General features: G+C 37.9%; 2 protein-coding genes and 1 non-coding gene across 3 annotated transcripts; 1 reads left to right on the top strand and 2 right to left on the bottom strand.

Annotated features, from left to right (window-relative positions):
• Window positions 1-9,441: 9,441 nt before the first annotated feature.
• On the bottom strand, window positions 9,442-9,515 carry trnat-agu (transfer RNA threonine (anticodon AGU)). Its single transcript has one exon. It is a non-coding gene; the product is annotated as a tRNA-Thr (tRNA).
• Window positions 9,516-11,957: 2,442 nt separating this feature from the next.
• Window positions 11,958-16,190, top strand: LOC134311380 (protein PML-like). The gene is made up of 3 exons (XM_062993033.1): window positions 11,958-12,180; window positions 13,609-13,671; window positions 14,775-16,190. The coding sequence occupies exons 1-3, from the start codon at window positions 12,096-12,098 to the stop codon at window positions 15,296-15,298; spliced, it is 672 nt and encodes a 223-aa protein (XP_062849103.1). The 5' UTR covers window positions 11,958-12,095; the 3' UTR covers window positions 15,299-16,190.
• A 278-nt stretch (window positions 16,191-16,468) lies between these two features.
• rsl24d1 (ribosomal L24 domain containing 1) lies at window positions 16,469-20,403 on the bottom strand. Its single transcript, XM_062993037.1, has 6 exons — window positions 20,251-20,403; window positions 18,459-18,572; window positions 18,278-18,350; window positions 18,129-18,192; window positions 17,873-17,958; window positions 16,469-16,900 (listed from the first exon to the last, which is right to left on the bottom strand). The coding sequence occupies exons 1-6, from the start codon at window positions 20,329-20,331 to the stop codon at window positions 16,833-16,835; spliced, it is 486 nt and encodes a 161-aa protein (XP_062849107.1). The 5' UTR covers window positions 20,332-20,403; the 3' UTR covers window positions 16,469-16,832.
• Between the last annotated feature and the right edge of the window lie 389 nt (window positions 20,404-20,792).

The raw sequence follows: 20,792 nt of genomic DNA, 5'->3' as shown, positions 1-20,792 counted from the left end.
TACCTCCATTGCTAAAGTCACAATACAGGTCAGAAATGCCACATGCATTTGAACTGACTTTTGTCCTGTTTACCTACTAATTTTAACCCTTTTTACTGATATGACACATGTGTGCACCTGTTTTTACCTGTAGTGTGTTAAATATTACAGTGTGTTTGTTGTGTTTAACCTTTGTGGCATGTGTGTGCCATTTTGCATCAAAGTGTGCTACCATGCAAAATGTGTGTTTGTCAGTGAGAATGTGTTTAGAGTTTTGCAAAAAGGTTAAATCAGATATGAAAACACTGTCAAACTAGGTGAAAATAGATGTGTTCCAAGAATGGGGTTTAGTGTTTTAGCAATTCAGAAAAACTGTAATAAATTAGGTCCCATCTTCAATCTTTCAAATTTACAAAAACAAAAAAAGAACAAGACTTTTTGAATTACTGTAATTTTTCATTTAAAAGGACTTAAAAAATGATTATCTGCCGCTCAGGTGGCACAGCGGTAAAATACGCTAGCACACCAGAGCTGGAAAAATGACACATGTGCTAATTGAATTGTTTCTTCTACACATAAAATGTAAATAATATAAATGATCCATTTGACTATAAATTATCAAGCAGCTTGTAAATTTACAGTCCTTTTTATGTGTAATTAATCCATTGGTCCAAAGACCTAACTTATTCTTTAAAAGCATAAAACCTAAACTCATCCGTAATGTTTTGTTTTGTTTTACATTATAATGCTACCTCAGATGTTTCTTTTACATTATAATTTTTTCCAGATGTAATGCGGGATATAAATTATACATAGACTTTGGACCCTGTGTTCAGTCTGTGGTGCAAAGGTTAAAGAAGTTTTTTAATGCATTTCTTTTATTGAAGATTATCTGAGCATGTTCTTCAGGTTGAAAGTCTTTCACTAGATCTCAAAGGTCTTTCCTATAAAACACAAAAATAACTATTAGTAAAACGTTATGCAGATGATAGTAAAAGTTGCATCTCAGTAAGAAAGATTTTTTTACTTACCAGCTCATCAGTGTTATGATTTAATGTTTTAAACTTACATGCTGTTCTTCCTTCCATTACAACTCCTGAATTTAAAGGTTATTTTAAATGTGCTTTTTAGGGCCTGTTGGTCTTCTGCTTCTTGCTCTTCCTTATCAACCTCCGTGTGTTTTTCCATCTTCTTCCTGTTACCCTCCTCCTTCTCCTCCATCTTCAATTTCTTTTTCAGCTCCTTCAGCTCAAGGTGAAGCTTTGATTTTCCATTCTTTATTTTCTTTTTTAGATCCTTTAGCTTCTTTTTCTCCTCCTGATTTTCACGTTTGGCTTCCTTTTCCAGAAACTTCACTTTCAGTTTTAGCTCTTCAATTTCCTTTTGTTCTCTCTGCTTTGCCTCGTCCATCTCAAGCTTTAAATTCACCTTCTCCTCCTTTTCATACTTGGACCCATGGCTGGATTACTGACCGGGCCAGTGGGGCCAGCGCCCAGGGGCCCTTGAGGTCAGGGGGCCCCAGGGGGGCCCTGGCCCAAAACCTTTTGCGATGCCTATCAACATTTATGATACAATATATTTTTATTTCCGAGGGCCCTCCATTTTAAGGATCCTCTGACTATTAGGGACTTTGACCCCAGGGCCTCTTGGGGGCCCTAGCCATGCTTTTGGGGCCCCTAGCCATGCTTTTGGGCCCTAGCCAAAATACTTCTCTGTTATAGTTGACTCCACTCCAGACCTTGCTCATGTGGACCAACTTACTTTTTATTTCAGGTTTGTTAATAATGACGGACATGTAGTTGAGCGTTTTCTAGCTTTTGAGCCTATTGAAAACCATAGTGGGGACAGTTTGGCAGAGTGTGTCGTTGCTATGGTGGAGAATCTGGGCCTAGACTTATCCAACTGTAGGGGCCAGTCATATGATAATGCAAGTAACATGTCGGGAAAGTACTTTGATTTGTAATGTCCCCTGTGCAGCACATTCACTGAATTTAGTTGGTGTCAATGCTGTTGACAGTAGCCCAGAAGCTGGACGTTTTTTTGACTTTGTACAGGCAATGTACACATTTTGTGCATCATCTACACACAGGTGGGGAAAGGTTTTCCGTGATACTGATATCAAACTCACACTGAAATCACTGTCAGGTACTCGATGGAGCGCACGAGCTGAGTCAACTAAGGCTCTTTGGAAATATTATGCACAACTGAGAGAGGCATTGAATGATATGTCTAAAGATATGGAGGAGAAATGTGTAACTCGAAGTGAAGCCTCTGCACTCTGTGACAAATTGGACACGTTGGAGATGGCCTTCATGGCATACTTCTGGGACACAATACAACAGAGGTTCCAAGCCACAAGCCTGCAGCTGCAGAAGCATGATATTGACATATGTACAGCTACACAACTTCTCTTGTCTTTACGAGACTTTGTGGCAGCACAGAGAGATAACTTTGAGGTGTTTGAAGGGGCAGCTTTAAATGTCACCACTGCTGTCTCCCAAGAGTACAGGCATGACCTCCAGTGTACAAAGAAGCGCAAAATTATGTCTGATGATAGTGCAGAGCCAGGTGTAGCATTTAACGGAAAGGACAAGTTTCGGATCGAAACTTTCAATGTTGTCATTGACAAACTTGTGTCCTGTCTCAACCACCGTTTGAATGCATGCACACACTTAACTGAGCTATTTGATGTTCTTTTCATGCCTGACAATATGTCCAACAGTGAGCTCACTTTAAAGGCTAACTCACTCGCTGCAGCATATCCTTCAGATCTGAACATGAGCCTGGCAGATGAATTGATACAATACAAATCATTCACAACAGAAAAAGAAAAATGTCCTAGTAAAATGCTTAAAACCATGATAAATTTGAATTTACAGTCAACCTTTCCAAATGTCTACATAGCACCTTAGACTTTTTTTGACTGTGCCTATCACAAATTGTGAAGGGGAGCGTTCATTCTCCAAACTGGCTCGTATTAAGAATGAACTCAGGATTAGGATGCGCCAAAACCGCCTGAACTCACTGTCACTTCGGGCCATTGAATCAGATTTGGTCAGACAGCTTAATTTTGATGAATTAGTGGATGACTTTGCAAGAAAGAAGAGTAGAAAGAGACTTATATAAAATAGATTATTGTGTTAGGGTTAGTTATTGACAGGTTGTTTAATGTATTAATTTATGTATGTTTTTGGAGGGGGGGGGGATGGGGGGTTGATTTGCCCTGGGCAACTCTTTGCCCAGGGGCCCAGACTATCCTTAATCCGTCCTTGCTTGGACCATTCAGCTATATTGGCATTAAGCTCCATCTCCAAAGGGTGTGTTTTTTTGTTAAGTGGCTCGTTTGGAATGTTGTCAACCACAGGACCAATTGCTTCTTCCTCTGTGGCTGTCACATCCACAGTTTTCAGCTCAACATCGTTCACATCAGTGTTTTCAGTCAGCAGTGTTTTCATGATCTCTTCCGTGTTCTTGCAGCACTGATTATCATCCCATGCTAACTTGGGTGATTTTGATGGCTTTACATCATCAGTTTGTAAACTGGAAATCATGCTGGACTCCACACGGGAACGCTGGAGCTTTTTTAATGGTGGAAGCCAGATCCTGGCCGAGCTAAAGAAAGAGGATGTTGTGCCGAAAGGCAGCAAAGACTTTTGAGCTGGTGCACTGGCCTGACTGACTGATAGAGGAGCAGCAGACTGCATCTCAGCAACATTTGTTTTCTGTGTGTTCTAAGACAAAAATGACATATAAGAATTGTATTCATTGGTAAATGTTGAATGAACATTATATTACTGTATGATGTTCTATAAAGTGTTTGCAAACCTCAATAATATACAGTGTATCACAAAAGTGAGTACACCTCTCACATTTCTGCAAATATTTTATTATATCTTTTCATGGGACAACACTATAGAAATAAAACTTGGATATAACTTAGAGTAGTCAGTGTACAACTTGTATAGCAGTGTAGATTTACTGTCTTCTGAAAATAACTCAACACACAGCCATTAATGTCTAAATGGCTGGCAACATAAGTGAGTACACCCCACAGTGAACATGTCCAAATTGTGCCCAAAGTGTCAATATTTTGTGTGACCACCATTATTATCCAGCACTGCCTTAACCCTCCTGGGCATGGAGTTCACCAGAGCTGTACAGGTTGCTACTGGAATCCTCTTCCACTCCTCCATGATGACATCACGGAGCTGGTGGATGTTAGACACCTTGAACTCTTTCACCTTCCACTTGAGGATGCGCCACAGGTGCTCAATTGGGTTTAGTCCGTTACCTTTACCTTCAGCTTCCTCAGCAAGGCAGTTGTCATCTTGGAGGTTGTGTTTGGGGTCGTTATCCTGTTGGAAAACTGCCATGAGTCAGTTTTCGAAGGGAGGGGATCATGCTCTGTTTCAGAATGTCACAGTACATGTTGGAATTCATGTTTCCCTCAATGAACTGCAGCTCCCCAGTGCCAGCAACACTCATGCAGCCCAAGACCATGATGCTACCACCACCATGCTTGACTGTAGGCAAGATACAGTTGTCTTGGTACTTCTCACCAGGGCGCCGCCACACATGCTGGACACCATCTGAGCCAAACAAAATTATTAGACCACAGGGCATTCCAGTAATCCATGTTCTTGGACTGCTTGTCTTCAGCAAACTGTTTGCGGGCTTTCTTGTGCGTCAGCTTCCTTCTGGGATGACGACCATGCAGACCGAGTTGATGCAGTGTGCGGCGTATGGTCTGAGCACTGACAGGCTGACCTCCCACGTCTTCAACCTCTGCAGCAATGCTGGCAGCACTCATGTGTCTATTTTTTAAAGCCAACCTCTGGATATGACGCCGAACACGTGGACTCAACTTCTTTGGTCGACCCTGGCGAAGCCTGTTCCGAGTGGAACCTGTCCTGGAAAACCGCTGTATGACCTTGGCCACCATGCTGTAGCTCAGTTTCAGGGTGTTAGCAATCTTCTTATAGCTCAGGCCATCTTTGTGGAGAGCAACAATTATATTTCTCACATCCTCAGAGAGTTCTTTGCCATGAGGTGCCATGTTGAATATCCAGTGGCCAGTATGAGAGAATTGTACCCAAAACACCAAATTTAACAGCCCTGCTCCCCATTTACACCTGGGACCTTGACACATGACACCAGGGAGGGACAACGACACATTTGGGCACAATTTGGACATGTTCACTGTGGGGTGTACTCACTTATGTTGCCAGCTATTTAGACATTAATGGCTGTGTGTTGAGTTATTTTCAGAAGACAGTAAATCTACACTGCTATACAAGCTGTACACTGACTACTCTAAGTTATATCCAAGTTTCATGTCTATAGTGTTGTCCCATGAAAAGATATAATGAAATATTTGCAGAAATGTGAGGGGTGTACTCACTTTTGTGATACACTGTATGTCAGTTTAGTAATCTCTCTCAGGAGATTCTCAGAGCACTCTGCATGAGTTTTAAACATCCTGTGAAGTGATAACAGGATTTCCTGGTTGTTCTCCAAGTTCTTTTGAGCCTGCAGGTGCTCTTGTTTTTTCATCCAGTTCTTCTGTTCTTCACTTTCATCTGCAAATTCCTCCAGATGTAGATCTGCCTCATTCTCTTCCACCTTCTCCATCTTTTACAGTATTAGAAACATAGTTAGCATCATGAAAGAAGTAAATACAGTCGGTAGTTTTTTTATTGGATCGAACATAAAAAAGATTTTTTTTTATACTCACGGGAAGAGGGCGGACTTTGGGGCGCTTACTGAACAGTTTCCGTATCATTTGTATCCACCTACGCATCCTTACCCACTTTCTTATCTTCAAGACAAAACATGTCTTGAAAAAAAATCTGTTCAGAACAACAGAACAACTGAAGAAGATATGTGCGGAGAATGGCACTGCCCTTGTCAAACTAGAGAAATTTTACATTAGATCAGACAACCCCCAAAAAAAGCTAAAAAGCCTCTCACACACACCAAAGGATATGGGTGATAACAGAACTTTTAAGAGCTGCTATCTGAGCTACTTAGCTAACTGTTCGTGTCACAAACACATTAATGTGTACTACAAAGTGCACTAGATCATGTGAACGATAATAGATTTATGTTCCCTACATAGTGCACTAGATTGTATATTAGAAAAGAATTTATGTTCCCTGCATAGTGCACTAAACAGTAAATTAGACAGTGGCGGCTCCTGCCAAATCTCTCAGGGGGGGCGAGATTGTTGCGATGATGGCCAAGGTGACCCGTTCAATTTGTAAAGCTTAAATAATTAGCATCTTAAGTCATCTGTCAGTTTGCCCTCACAAATAACTTTGAACATGGAGAGAGACCAGCTTTTCCATTAATCATAAAATTAAGTAAAACTCTCACCCTAACAATTTAATTCAGTCATTCAGCATTTTAGTTTAGGTGCTAGCTGCTCCAATTAGGGTTGTCAACTTTCAGAACTGGAAATAAGGAACACCCTGGGCTGACGGGCTGACGGAAGGCATAGGGTGGGGAATGGGATGGCGGGTGTTTACCTGAGCGGGTTTAGCCGGCTAGGGTTGCACCTATAAAAAATATAACGGGTCTTATACCGTCATGGGAACATTATCAAAATGTTTTATTTAGGCTGTTTAACATTTATTATTTTCATTCTTTATAATAATAAATCAGAACCATATTGTAGACAAAACAACATAAAGAACATCATGTAACATTTTTTCTCAATAGTGCAAACAACATTTTTACATAATCCATCTTAACACTGACATGCAGCCCCGGTTCTGGACTGCGTTGCTTAGGGGGGCAGTGAGAAAAGTGCCGGACCTGCTTGTGTTACTTAACTTTCGCCCTACACACAGTGTTACTCAGATTAAAAGTGAACACTACTTAAAATAATAACCAAACACTTTCTAATTCCCACGTAGCAGCAGTTTCCTTCTGTTTCATACACCGTCTCAGTCTAATCTGCAGCATTTCTCTCCCATTGATAAAAATACGGAACATCACCTTTAGTTTCCAAATAAGGAACGATTACATGTGACGCAGGCACGTAAGTGCGTGCCCCTCCGGATTTTCAGTTAGACTGCAGTTGCCCCAAAAGGGGCAGTACTGTACGGAACACAGCTCGACGCTGATTGTACTACGATATTCAGAGGCAAGACAGACTGTCTAGAACAGTCACAGCTAGTTTAACACTGGTTGAATGTGATAGAAAATTTTCTTCCCTTTCGCCCTTTGGTGGTGTGTCGCCCGATCGCCCTAATGAACGAGCAGTCCCTGAAATTAGACAATTGATTTATGTTCCCTACACAGTGCACTAGATTGTATATCAGATAACGGATTTAATACGCAATGAGGAATAAAGTCTGTGTCGCCTGCATGCGTGTGTGTGTGTGTGCTTTTGGCCACTTGTTCTAGATTCCGGGAGAGATTTTATCTGACTTGCAGGCATCAGGGAGCCGCTATGTATATATGGGAGACTTCCGGAACTTCCGGGAGACTTGGGATGTCTGTTAGATGGTCTGCGTGGAGGCAAGAGACTCTGTTGAAAATATGGAGGCTACTACCTGCCATTCAAATTCAAGTGGCTGCAAGTGATGAGGGTGACTTAAAACATATTGCCACAGAGCAGTCAGGAGGGAAGTGATGATGAGCACTTGTAGGATATTCGTGCATTGTACAAGGTGAGCACCAAGCAACAATAGTTTACTGTAATGCATTTAATCATCTGCACATGATTTTTTCTTAAACCACTTCTAAATCAACTATAAACTGTGGTCATAAACAAGAGCTTTTTATTTCTGTTACAGTAGCGATTATTCTTCCTTACTATAGCAGATAAATCAATACAGAAAGAAAAATATGCCTTCGTGGATAAAAAAAATGTTGATCTATGCTTTGTTGTATTACAGCTGGCTGATTTTAGAATTTTTACACATTCACTGTTAACTAATACATCATTTTAAATGAGAATTATGAAACTGTAGAAAGACTGTAGAAGCAAGTCTGACTCAGCTTTACATTCCTCCAATGTACCTAATCCAGTAATATAACCCATTTATTACAAGACTCTTATTTTATCTGCATAATGTTTTCTTTATGACCTTTCTCATAGTACTCGATCTTAAATGTTTAATAATTGTGAAACAACATTTTCATTTCTTTTACCCCAAATCATTTCTTACAAAGTGTAAGTCATGTTCTTGACACTTCCCTTTTAACATTTGTACCAAAAATCACTAAAATGTGCAGTCCAGGCAAACAATACAACTCGTACTAAAGTTTTCATTAACCTTAATTCGTAATAGTACAACACTGTTACTTTGAACTAATTAGCACAGTTGCAATTAACAGCTATTATTCTATCATTTACAAATGAATTTGCATATTATTTTGAACAACTGACAGTGTTTGCCATATACTGATTATGAGGTTAGTATTATGAGATCATATTAGTACAGTTCTAATTAACATATTATGCTTAGCTGTGGTCACTATTAGGGATGCAAAATTTGCAGATTTCGTGTAGCCGATAATATATACTTGTTGGTTAACTGATAACTGGTGAGATTGTAGCATCCCATTAAAATATAAAAAGATTATCCTGTAAGTCTTTTGCAGTAACACTAAACAATAAAATTTTGGGCTTTCTGCCTCAACCAGACAGGTTTGCTGATGCACCATAAGTTTGATACTGGGAATGTTGAATGTTTTTGTTTTAAAATTGTTATGAAATTCCACAGCTGTTTTGTTCTGTTTGATGTTGCTGACGTAAAAGTTGCTGACGTAACAGTAACCATTATATCACACCACTATATATAGTCATGTAATAAATAATGAAAGTGGAATATTAGCACATAGAACGCACTTTCAGACATTAAATTGTAATGTTATTTTTGAAAACTTTTTTGTAAGAATGTTGAAGTTTAAAACAGTACATGTTAATAGACATAATTTTAGAAAAGAACAAGAAAACTCGTAAATATCACATATTTAGCTCATATCGCAGTACATACAGTGTACACTGTACACCTAATTGTTGTTTTTTATTTACTATATATAACCATGTAACTAAAATGAACTGGAATGAGATTACGCCTTCTAAAAATAAGTAATAAAGTAATAAAGCATCAAACTGTGCACATTACACTGCAGCTTTTAATTTGCATGTGATGCTGTTTTTGTTGTAGGCATTTAAATTTTGCAGATCAAAATGTCACAAAAATTTCAAGAAGAAGCGCAATCCAAGAAAGACCAAATGGACTAAAGCATTCAGAAAAGCTGCCGGCAAAGAGTTGACAGTGGTATGTTGTTGTCGGCCAAGTATTGAGACCATTCAAGTATTGCTTAAAAATACCAGATTACATTTACCAGATGCTTTTATCCAAAGCGATTTACACTACTGTGACAGTATACTGACTAAGCAATTGAGGGTTAAGGACCTTGCTCAAGGGTCCAACAGTGGCAACCTGGCAGTGGTGGGGCTTGAACCAGCGGCCTTTGGATTACTAGTCCAGTACCTTAACCACTAGGCTACAACTGCCCTGTCTTCACACTGACAATCTATCACACTGATAATCCATCTTCACACTGACATGCAGCCCCAGTTCTGGACTGCGTTTCTTAGGGGGCAGTGAGAAAAGTGCTGGCCCTGCTTCTGTTACCTTAGTTTAACCCTAAGCCGGATTCGAGCCTAGGGCGGTAGTAAAACCAGGTTGTTACGCTGATATGCCTGCGCACACACGGCGTTACTAAGACTAAAAGTGAACAATACTTAAAATAATAACCAAACGCTTTCTAATTCCCACGGTAGCAGCAGTTTCCTTCTGTTTCATACATATCGCCCTGTCTCAGTCTAATCTGCAGCATTTCTCTCCCATTGATAAAAATACGGAACACCACGTTTAGTTTCCAAATAAGGAACGATTACGTGTGATGCAAGCACATAAGTGCGTGCCCTCCCGGAACTCATTCAAAATGCATTACAGTGCCTGCAGTTCGAAAAAAAAAGAGCTTTAACATGAGAGTCTATGAGAGCAATCCGGGGCGATTTTCAGTCAGACTGAAGTCGCCCCAAAAGGGGCGGTACTGTACGGAACACAACTCGACACTGATTGGACTACGATATGCAGAGGCAAGACAGACTGTCACAGCTAGTTCAACACTGGTTAAATGTGATAGAAAAATTTCTTCCCTTTCGCCCTTTGATGGTGCGTCGCCCGATCGCCCTAAGGAACGAGCCGCCCCTGAATGTAGCCCATCATTAGCATAGCAGTCTTTTTTATTTTTTATTTTCTCCCCCTTTTAGCGCATCCAATTGTTCAATTTGCATTGTGCCTCCTCTCCGTCCATGCCGAACCCTGCCCTGACCGACGAGATCGAAGCTAACCCATATCCCCTCCGAAACATGAGCAGCAGCCGGATGCATTTTTGCCACCCACACATTGATGAGTTTGGCGCATGCGGAGAGACACACCCTCTTCCTCATCTCTTGTGCAGGTGCCTCTAATCAGCCAGCAGAGGTCGTAATCGCATTCTGACAGAGAGAGACCCACATCCGGTTCTTTGTCTCACCCCCAACTGAGCCAATCATTGCCCATACAGCCACTCAGCTTCGAACCGGTGAAGCAGAGCTGGATTTGATACTACGTACTCAGAATCCAGCCCTGGTTGCAGCGTGTCTTTTTACCGCTGCGCCACCTAGCATAGCAGTCTTTAGGTTCAATGTTTTAACCTTTTTAAAAAGACTTTAGTTGAAGGGCATTTTACCCTGACTGTGTTAAACACAGCACGGGGCAGAATTATTTTGCTATGGCTGGGTTCTAACAGAACACAAATAACAGCAGTACATACTCAGAATGCTGTTATAAATGAACAATTATGCATTTACATTTAATAACATGCACATTTTAGATGCTGCATATGTTTTTAAACTGGTAAATGGCATTGATTAGACATGATGTGTGTTTTTAATATTTCGATCATTTGTTCTGAAACAATTCTGAATTGAAACCAAACGGCTGGAGGAGAAGATGGTACAAAAACTGACAAGCTCCTCCCGTGTAATTCTGGACTGACCTCACCTTTCTCAGAATCATTCTTACCCCACCAGGTGAGATCTTGCATGGAGCTCCAGAGTGAGGGTGATTGACTGTGATCTTGTATTTCTTCCATTTTCGAATGATCGCACCAACAGTGGTCTCTTTCTCACCAAGCTTCTTGCTGATGGTCTTGTAGCCCATTCCAGCCTTGTGCAGGTCTACAATCTTGTCCCTGACGTCCTTTGATAGCTCTTTGGTCTTGCCCATGGTGGTCGAGAGATTTGAACGGAAGAAACTGATTCTGTGACAGGAGTCTTTTATACAGGGACAGGACTAATTTGTGAGCCTCATGGGCACATAACCGGTCTGTGGGGGTCAGAATTCTTGCTGGTTGGTAGGGGATCAAATACTTATTTCCCTTAATTAAATACAAATTAATTTATAACTTTTATTTAATGTTTTTTTTCTGGATTTTTTGTTGATATTCTGTCTCTCTCTGTTAAAATAAACCTTCCATAAAAATTATAGACTGTTCAAGTTTTTGTAAGGGGGTAAACTTACAAATATAAAATACAGTTATATATCATCTGTATATCTGCCTGTAAATTTACCAAAGTATTTTATTGTTTTTTTTTTATCTCTATTCACTTTTATTGTTTTATTGTTATCTTTTGCTTCTTTTGTAATTTTATTATTGCTGTAATGCTTTAGCAATATTGTTTCCTACAGTCATATCAATAAAGCTACTTTGAATCTTGAATCTGAGAGAGAAAGAGAGAGAGAGATAGAGAGAGAGAGAGAGAGAGAGAGAGAGAGAGAGAGAGAGTGTGTGTGTGTGTGTGTGTGTGTGTGTTATTCTGGTTTGGGCGAGGTTTAGTGCACCGTTAGTATTTGACTAAACAGAGTCACGAGGCAGTGAGGTGTTCGTTTTGGATTTGTCTGTGTTATTGAGAAATCACGTGCTGAACACTCGGTCTCTGTCAGCTTTTCCGACCCGAAAGCGAAACGAAGAAGAAGGAAAGCGAGGGGTAATAAACTAATCACGACTGGTAAAAGTCTGGTTGTTTTCTTGGGTTGTGTAAGATGTGTTTCCTGTGGTCTCCGTTCACTTTTATACACAGAGTCCTCTTCGGCCGCTCTCTGACTTCTACCGCTGCTGTTACCACTGGTATTTTCATTCAGTCACTTTTATTCTGATTAGCGTTTAGCTCTAATGGATGTCCTGTAGCTTTAGACTATCAGAGTAAGTAAAACCTACAGAAGCGTATTGCTGCCACACAGAAAAGAAAAGCCGTCAGTATGTCGTTATAACGAGAAAAGTTCATTACCTTAAATGCTGCATAGCTGACAGAAGCGTATCTGCTGATGGAGAGACAGTTTGCACACATGCATGATGCTGTAGTTTGTGTAACCTTGCAGCTTGTCGTGCCGATCAAGATTCTCCTTTAGGAACAACAATGTCTAAACTTAGTTTAATATTCAACATTTGTCTGACATTCGGCATTCCGATCTAAATAAGTGCTTGTAAAAACACCTAAGACCCACTTATTTTATGATTTCTTACACGAATGAAAATAGTCAACATACTACAAAACAATTTTATGTTAATTTTAAGATTACGTCTATTTATCTAAAGAAAGGTTATAATGAAACCGTTTATCAAGCTCCCACTTCGTCTAATGAGTTAGGAGACATTAACTCTGCACTTATCCAGACAAATAAATCCATTCAAATCTTGTATGATTTGATGAATTAATGTCAAACAAATCTATAATTCTGTAATAAATTTATATTTGAAATATACAAATTATATTTCCAAAAATACAAATCATACAAGATTTGAATGGATTTATTTGTCTGGATAAGTGCAGAGGAAATGTCTCCTAACTCATTAGATGAAGTGGGAGCTTGATAAACGGTTTCATTATAACCTTTCTTTAGATAAATAGACGTAATCTTAAAATGAACATAAAATTGTTTTTGTAGTATGTTGACTATTTTCATTCGTGTAAGAAATAGATCGGAATGCCGAATGTCAGACAAATGTTGAATATTAAACTAAGTTTAGACATTGTTGCACTGTTCCTAAAGGAGAATCTTGATCGGTACGACAAGCTGCAAGGTTACACAAACTACAGCATCATGCATGTGTGCAAACTGTCTCTCCATCAGCAGATACGCTTCTGTCAGCTATGCAGCATTTAAAGTAATGAACTTTTCTCGTTTTAACGACATCATTTTCTCGTTATAACGACATCCGTTTCTCGTTATAACAACATACTTTCTCGTTATAACGACATCCTTTCTCGTTGTAACGACATCCTTTCTCGTTGTAACGACATACTTTCTCGTTATAATGACATTTTTTAAACGTATTGCTGCCACACAGATAAAAAAAGAGCTGTCAGTATGTCGTTATAACAAGAAAATTATGTCGTTATAACGACATATTGACGGCTTTTTTTTAATCTGTGTGGCAGCAATACGCTTCCGTAGAAACCTAAGTCAGCCTGTATAAACACTGTCAACTGAATTTAGAGAAACACTTTTGTGTAAATCTGGAATATGGAGGAAGAGTTGTGTGACTTGTTTGCAGGTGTTACTCATCGCGAAGATGAAGAGACTCTGGTGTTTTTTGATCTGGAAACTACAGGACTTAGTATGTCTACTTTACATCCATTTAATTCGTTTCTTTTCAAATTATTATTAAATCTGTTTTATTACATGTTTACTACAATTGGTAGTGCGAGTGGTATCAGTCTTTTCTGTTTTAAGTGTCTATTTCATCTTATGTTTTTTTGATCAGTGATCACATTTTAAATGTTAGCTGATTTATTTACTTATTTAGATTTATTTATTTACTTAAAAATCAAAACTAAACTTAACAAATATGATAAATTGGAATGTTGACTGTGAACCCAGCTTTCTTGTCCAACATTCATGAAAGGACATGGTAGTTACAGGTTATGATTCATCAGTTCAGGTTCAGTGCCAAACACTGTTACAGGCAATCTTGTATCTCTAGTTAACCTGACTGCATGTCTTTGGACTGTGGGTGGAAATGGGAGCTCCTGGAAAAAACCCATGCAGACAGGGGAGAACTTGCAAACTCCATACAGAAAGGACCTGGACAGCTCCAACTGGGAATCGAACCCAGGACAGTGCTACCTACTGAGCCCACATTCCGCCCATTTTATCAAGTAACACAGTAGATAAAACAAAGTGCTGGTTATTTTATACATTTTCATAGTTTTCCAGGCACTTTATAATATGACTGGTTCATGTATAACTTCTGCAAAAATTAAACTAAAGGAAATCTTTTCCATTAAGAAGACATATTACACCTTAGATGTCATATTTAGACAGAATCATTAATAAAAAACAAACAAACCCCATGTCCTGAAAGTTGGAATATTTTGGGTTGAAACAAAAGCAATAAAAAGAATATGTATTTAATTCCTTCTCTTAAACCTTTATGTAATTGACATCATCACGTGGTCAACATCACTGTCTTATCTTGATTTATCGTGTTTAAGGCATCCAGTTCTAAATATGTTTATATTTACAATATAAGTTGCTCAGTAAAAACATTGGAAATCTATTTGTATGTGTGTCATTTAATGAAAGGTTTGAACAAATTAACGAACTTACATGAAAATAGGGTTTGCATATTTTATATAGTTTTAAATGCAGAGTATACAAAATTATGATGCAATAGGCTGTATGAAAGAAATAGTTCTCTAAATGTGCATTTCTTTGCAGACACCTCTTCATGTGATATATGCCAGCTGTCAGCTATCTGTGGGAAGAGAGTCTTTAACGCCTACCTGTTTCCTCGCTGCCCCATAGATTACGGAGCCTCTAAAGTTACAGGCTTGACCACACAGGGTCAAAAGCTGCTTCTACACGGACAACCAGTGGAAACTGTCCCAATCAAAGAGGCTCTGAAGTCATTCATATCATTTCTTAGTACCGTCAATAGGCCAATCCTGGTGGGTCACAACTGTAAACGATTTGACTGCCCTATTCTGCTGCGAATCCTGAGAGAGTTTGATCTGCTGGATAACTTCTTTGATGTGGTGTCAGGTTTTCTGGACACACTGCTGCTCAGTAGAGAAATGTTTTCTCTTCAGAAATATTCTCAGCCATTTCTGGTCCAGCATTTCCTTCACAAAACCTATGGAGCTCACAATGCTACCGAGGATGTACGACTTTTACAGGAGCTCTTTAGAGTCTGGAGGCCAAGCCCAAACCTGGTAAAAAAGCACAAGTTCATTTTTTTTTAGTTAGAATATTATTGCATTGCATGGTGTGGTTTGAATAGAGGGTGCATTGTGTGTAACTTTTAGTAAAGCTATACTTTAATTTTTACATTTCAACTTCAGTAATCACAAAAGGCCGGTGTGATGGCAGGTTTTTTATTCCAAACAGTCGCTGTTGTTTAATGAGTTGGCCTTGGTCTTTAAACTGTTGATTAGTTTTATCAGGCGAGGCTTCTTCTTTGGCTGGTAAAATTTGTGCTGCGTGTATAAAACCAATGCTGTGGGCTGTCGCCTCTCAATCTTAATACTTTCAAAGTAATTATCACTGATTTATCTACAACTGTAAAAAACTGTGAGCAAGACAAACACACCTTCAAAGGATGAAAGTCCTTTACAGGCCATAATAAATTTACCAATTCATTTATTTACACTCAAAGGAAAATTTACATCAGACATTTTTGAGCCGTAAAAAACTAAAGCTTTAAAAGAGTATCTGGATGAAATTCTCATGGACAAAGAAAGAAGATGTCAAACTTTGTACAAGCAGTACGAAATAACCTGGAACAAGGACTGACCCAGAATCCCAGGACAGTGGAGCTGTGCAGCATCTTCAGTACCTGCTCTTGAAGCACAACATTTCTACAGTGCAGGAGGGAGTGCGAGTGGTGTACAAGGCAAAGCTTCTGAGGGCCGGCTTGAACTGGATTGGTTTGTATTTCTGCCTTTTGCTCTGTGTTTTAGAAAGTAAAAAGCCATCATTGCTAAATTAACATTGTTATCACGTGGCCTTTCATCTGCCTTTTTAAAACAGCCTGTTTTATGAATATTAAATGGTTACCGACTACTGTACAAAATACAGTTTACATTTATATTTTGTAATGCCACTTTTAAAATGAATGAATTTTGATTAAAATATGCTAATACAAAATATACTCTGTGTCACTTTCATTGTTGGTATTCAGCAACTTTATTTTTTTTATTTACAGCAAAGTGTGGTGCCAACACTTACTTTCACTTTTATTATGACCAACTTATGCAAATGACAGTTTAAATAGCTAATGGCTGGTAACAAGCGTTAATAATCAGTCCATAAGCTTACACTTAATGTTTAGTTTGAAAATAAAGATTTGTTCTTACATCACTAATCTGTGTTTATTATACTGTATTTAAATGCTTAAAGGAAAGCCGACAACATTAAACATACCAACCAAAATGGTATTTTAATACAAAGATTATGTTTAAACAGATTTTACAGGATTTATAAGATGCCTCAAAAGGGCAGAGCAACAGTACAGGGCCCTGCAAAAACAAATATTGTAGCTAACAGTTAATAAAAGCTAAACAGTTTTCTGGCAAACACTAAATATAACCAAGTGGTGCATCGGGGCAAACCTTCAGATTTGCTTCAGCAATTAATTACACATTTTCACGTTGTCCAGATTCCCATAAACAAGCTGCACAGATGCAGGTTTGGGAATACTCTCTCTTGGGTTTTTATTTAGGACTAAAAGGTGTTTTTTTAGAACATTATAAGAAAAGTCAACTGCCGGTAAAACATTTAATCATTCATTTCCACGTCTTCTGCCAGTTTTTGTACCATCTTCTCCTCCAGCTGTTTGGCTTGTCCTGCAGTAAAGGAAAACAAGTAAATACATGACAACAAAACAACAGGTACATTCCAGGAAGGCCTCTAAGGCTTCAATTCAGAATTGTTTCAGTACAAACGATCTGAATATTAAAAACACACAGAATTATCATGTCTTATCAATGCCATTTACCAGTTTAAAAGCATGTGCAGCATCTAAAACGTGCATGTTATTAAATGTAATTGAATAATTGTTCATTTATAACAGCATTCTGAGTATGTACTGCTGTTATTTGTGTTCTGTTAGAACCCAGCCATAGCTAAATAATTCTGCCCCATGCTGTATTTAACACAGTCAGGGTAAAATGCCCTTCAACTAAAGTCTTTTTAAAAAGGTTAAAACATCGAACCTAAAGACTGCTATGCTAATGATGGGCTACATTTGACAACTATGCCAACCTGGTAATGACATCCACACTAATTCATAGTTTTATTACAGTATATATACAGGTATTACAGTATATTTTGATGTTTGGCTTTAAGTACATTACTAAGCACTTCACTGATCACTTAATAATGCAAATTAAAATGTGTCTGTGATGCTGAAATTGTTTCTGGGCTTTTAGCATCTTAGCTAATATAATGTCAAAACTGGCAAGTCATTATTATGGTATATTATTACTATTAACAGGGTGGATAGCGCACTTTACCCCCTGGTAAGTACAGTAGAATGTGTTAGTCAAAACTAATATGCTTAATATTATATCAGACATTCAGGCCTTATGAAGTTTGCAGGACATGAAGAGTTTCTTATAAATTCTGACAGTTTTAAGCAGGGTAAAGAGGTTTATACATTTCTGTTTTAAAGGTGAAACATACTAATAATTTTCCATGAGTTTTAATGCTTTAAAAGGTGTGTTCAGGGACACTTAAAGATTATGAAAATGCAGATGCCTTGCCTGGTGACAAATAGTAGGATTAGTTTGTCACTAAGCACGCAGTAGTGAACTTACCCGCATTTGGTGCTTTGATAAGATGGATGTTTTTCTTGACTTCATTGATAGCCTCTGCCTTCTCTAGATCTTTGCCCTTTTTCAACCTTGTACAATGGAGTCAAAATTAAAAGTTAAACATACAGTGTTTAAAATACACCATGATACACCTAATGTGCCCTTCAATAAATAAATCTTGTTTTGCTTCACTAACATTTTAAATAAACAATAATAATGTAATAATTTCAGACAATAAAGCCACAATGAAAAGTCATACCTGTTGATGATGAAACGAGCCTGTCGTTTCTGTTTGATGGCCTCTACCTTCTTCATGGCCTCCACTGCAGAAAGCAAAACAAGCAGATTCATCAACATTTATCTTTATCTTAACACATGTGTAGAAGTTCTTAAACATTATATAGTTACCTGTCTTGTTCCATAACTGTCTCTGGTATTTGACTGGAACATTTCTACGCGTTTCAAACTCCAGTGAGTTATCCTGCAAACACAGTTTATGAATTTTGTGTTAATTTAATTTTACTTTCATTTAGTTTTATTTTTTAAGCAATACTTGAATGGTCTCAATACTTGGCCGACAACAACATACCACTGTCAACTCTTTGCCGGCAGCTTTTCTGAATGCTTTAGTCCATCTGGTCTTTCTTGGATTGCGCTTCTTCTTGAAATTTCTGTGACATTTTGATCTGCAAAATTTAAATGCCTACAACAAAAACAGCATCACATGCAAATTAAAAGCTGCAGTGTAATGTGCACAGTTTGATGCTTTATTACTTTATTACACTTATTTTTATAAGGCGTAATCTCATTCCAGTTCATTTTAGTTACATGGTTACATATTAGTAAATAAAAAACAACATGTCTATTAACATGTACTGTTTTAAAGTCTACATTCTTACAAAAAAGCTTTTAAAAATGACATTACATTTCATGTCTGAAAGTGCTTTCTATGTGCTAATATTTTACTTTAATTATTTATTAAATGACTATATGTAAGAGGTGTGATATAATGGTTACTGTTACGCCAGCAACTGTGCTCCAATGTAAAAACAATTACATTATCAGTTAGCTGGTATTATTAACATTAAACAGAAGAAAACAGCTTAGGGATCTGATGACAATATCTATTTTTTTTATAATAATAAATAAATAAAAACATTCCCAGTATCAAACTTATGCCCCACTAGCAAACCTGAAAGAAACCCCAGAATTTAATCCAGAGGCCTTTACAGTCTCAATATTCATTGGTTAATGATAGAATAATTAACATTAATTGCAACTGTCCTAATTAGTTCATAGTAACAGTGTCGTACTATTATGAATTAAGGTTAATGAATGGATCTATGTATACCTTTAGTACGAGTTGTATTGTTTGCCTGGACTGCACATTTTAGTGATTTTTGGTACAAATGCTGAGAGGGAAGTGTCAAGAACATGACTTACACTTTGTAAGAAATGATTTGGGGGGAAAAGAAATTAAAATGTTGTTTTACAGTTATTAATGATTTAAGTTGGAGTGCTATGAGAAAGGTCATAAAGAAAACATGCAGATATAAAATAAGAGTCTCGTAATAAATGGGTTATATTACTGGATTGGGTAAATTGGAGGAATGTAGAGCTGAGTCTGACTTGCTGTTTGTTTTGTTTGCTCCATTTACTTAGGCTTCATTTCAAGTTTTGCACAATTCCTTCTACAGTTTCATAATTCTCATTTAAAAATGATGTATTAATTAACAGTGAATGTGTACAAATTCTGAAATCTGAAGTATAGATAAACGGTTTTTAGCCTCAAAGGCATGTTCTGTATTTCTGTGTTGATTTATCTGTTGTACTAAGGAAGAATACTACTGTAAAATAAATAAAAAGTGTGGCTCGTTTATAATCCACAGTTTATAGTATTTTATGAGTTGTTTAGGATGAAATCATGTACAGATGATTGAAAGCATTACAGTAAACTATAGATCTGTACACTGTTCATGATGTCAGTCAAATAGCCTCTTCATTTTCTATATTTACTTAGATTATGACTTAATGTACAGCTGTGATATTTAAGCAAAAAATGAAAGATAAAGAAACTAGACGTTTTTTTCTATTAACATGTGTGAGGTAGCTAGAGGAGACCTTGATGCTGGATATTTAACAGCCAACCTGGGCCTGATATATCAAAACACGTACTAAAAAGGAATCGCTCAAACATACACGTTCTAAATACAACAACAGTAAATAATAACACAAACTCGACGTTACAATAGTACCTATACAACATAATATAAGTGCAAAATCGTTAACATGTGATTTGGGACATAACCTAGCACGCTAAGCGTCACATGGTCGACGATCCGTCATGTTGCTGAATTCAAAAGAAACAATTCAATCGTTACCTTGCAGTCATTCCGAACAAATATCATTCCGTGACCGGGATAGATGGGCCCGGAGCAGAAATAACACTTCTCTATACGCATTTTCAGTCAGTTCTTCTCGTCTGTTATTAATCCATGTGTTTATAGTACAGGCGTGGGCACTAAAAGGAAAACTCTTCTATAGATGGCTCTTTATGGCTTTGTGTAAATGATAGCGCCATCTGCCGTGCTGGAGTGTAAGTGTAGTATACGTGCAAATGGACAAAATGACAGAAGCACAACATAGGATTTACTTATTTATTTATTTATTAGAATTTTAACGTCATGTTTTACACTCTTTGGTTACATTCGTGACAGAAACGGTACTGGTTACTGGTTACACAAGATGCATCAGTTCACAAGTTTAATGTCAAACACAGTCATGGACAATTTTGTATCTTCAATTCACCTATATACAGTATATCAAGTAGACAAATGGACAAAATGAGAGAAACACCACATAAGAACAGGAACGCCTTCATTTGTCATATACATACTGTACATACACAAGTGTACAGTACAAA

The sequence above is a fragment of the Trichomycterus rosablanca genome, chromosome 1 (assembly GCF_030014385.1).
Source record: "Trichomycterus rosablanca isolate fTriRos1 chromosome 1, fTriRos1.hap1, whole genome shotgun sequence".
Classification (NCBI taxonomy): Eukaryota; Metazoa; Chordata; class Actinopteri; order Siluriformes; family Trichomycteridae; genus Trichomycterus; species Trichomycterus rosablanca.
This window is presented reverse-complemented; position numbering and strand designations above follow the sequence as displayed.

What these genes read in the sequence shown, in the direction of transcription:
- LOC134311380 (XM_062993033.1), top strand. Translation starts at nt 12,096, where the DNA reads ATGTGTTTCCTGTGGTCTCCGTTCACTTTTATACACAGAGTCCTCTTC. An exon ending in TACCGCTGCTGTTACCACTG is followed by an intron (nt 12,181 to 13,608) that starts GTATTTTCATTC and finishes ACTTGTTTGCAG; the next exon opens with GTGTTACTCATCGCGAAGAT. An exon ending in TCTGGAAACTACAGGACTTA is followed by an intron (nt 13,672 to 14,774) that starts GTATGTCTACTT and finishes ATTTCTTTGCAG; the next exon opens with ACACCTCTTCATGTGATATA.
- rsl24d1 (XM_062993037.1), bottom strand. Translation starts at nt 20,331, where the DNA reads ATGCGTATAGAGAAGTGTTATTTCTGCTCCGGGCCCATCTATCCCGGT. An exon ending in GCTCGTTTCATCATCAACAG is followed by an intron (nt 17,959 to 18,128) that starts GTATGACTTTTC and finishes CCATTGTACAAG; the next exon opens with GTTGAAAAAGGGCAAAGATC. An exon ending in TATCAAAGCACCAAATGCGG is followed by an intron (nt 16,901 to 17,872) that starts GTAAGTTCACTA and finishes CCTTTACTGCAG; the next exon opens with GACAAGCCAAACAGCTGGAG.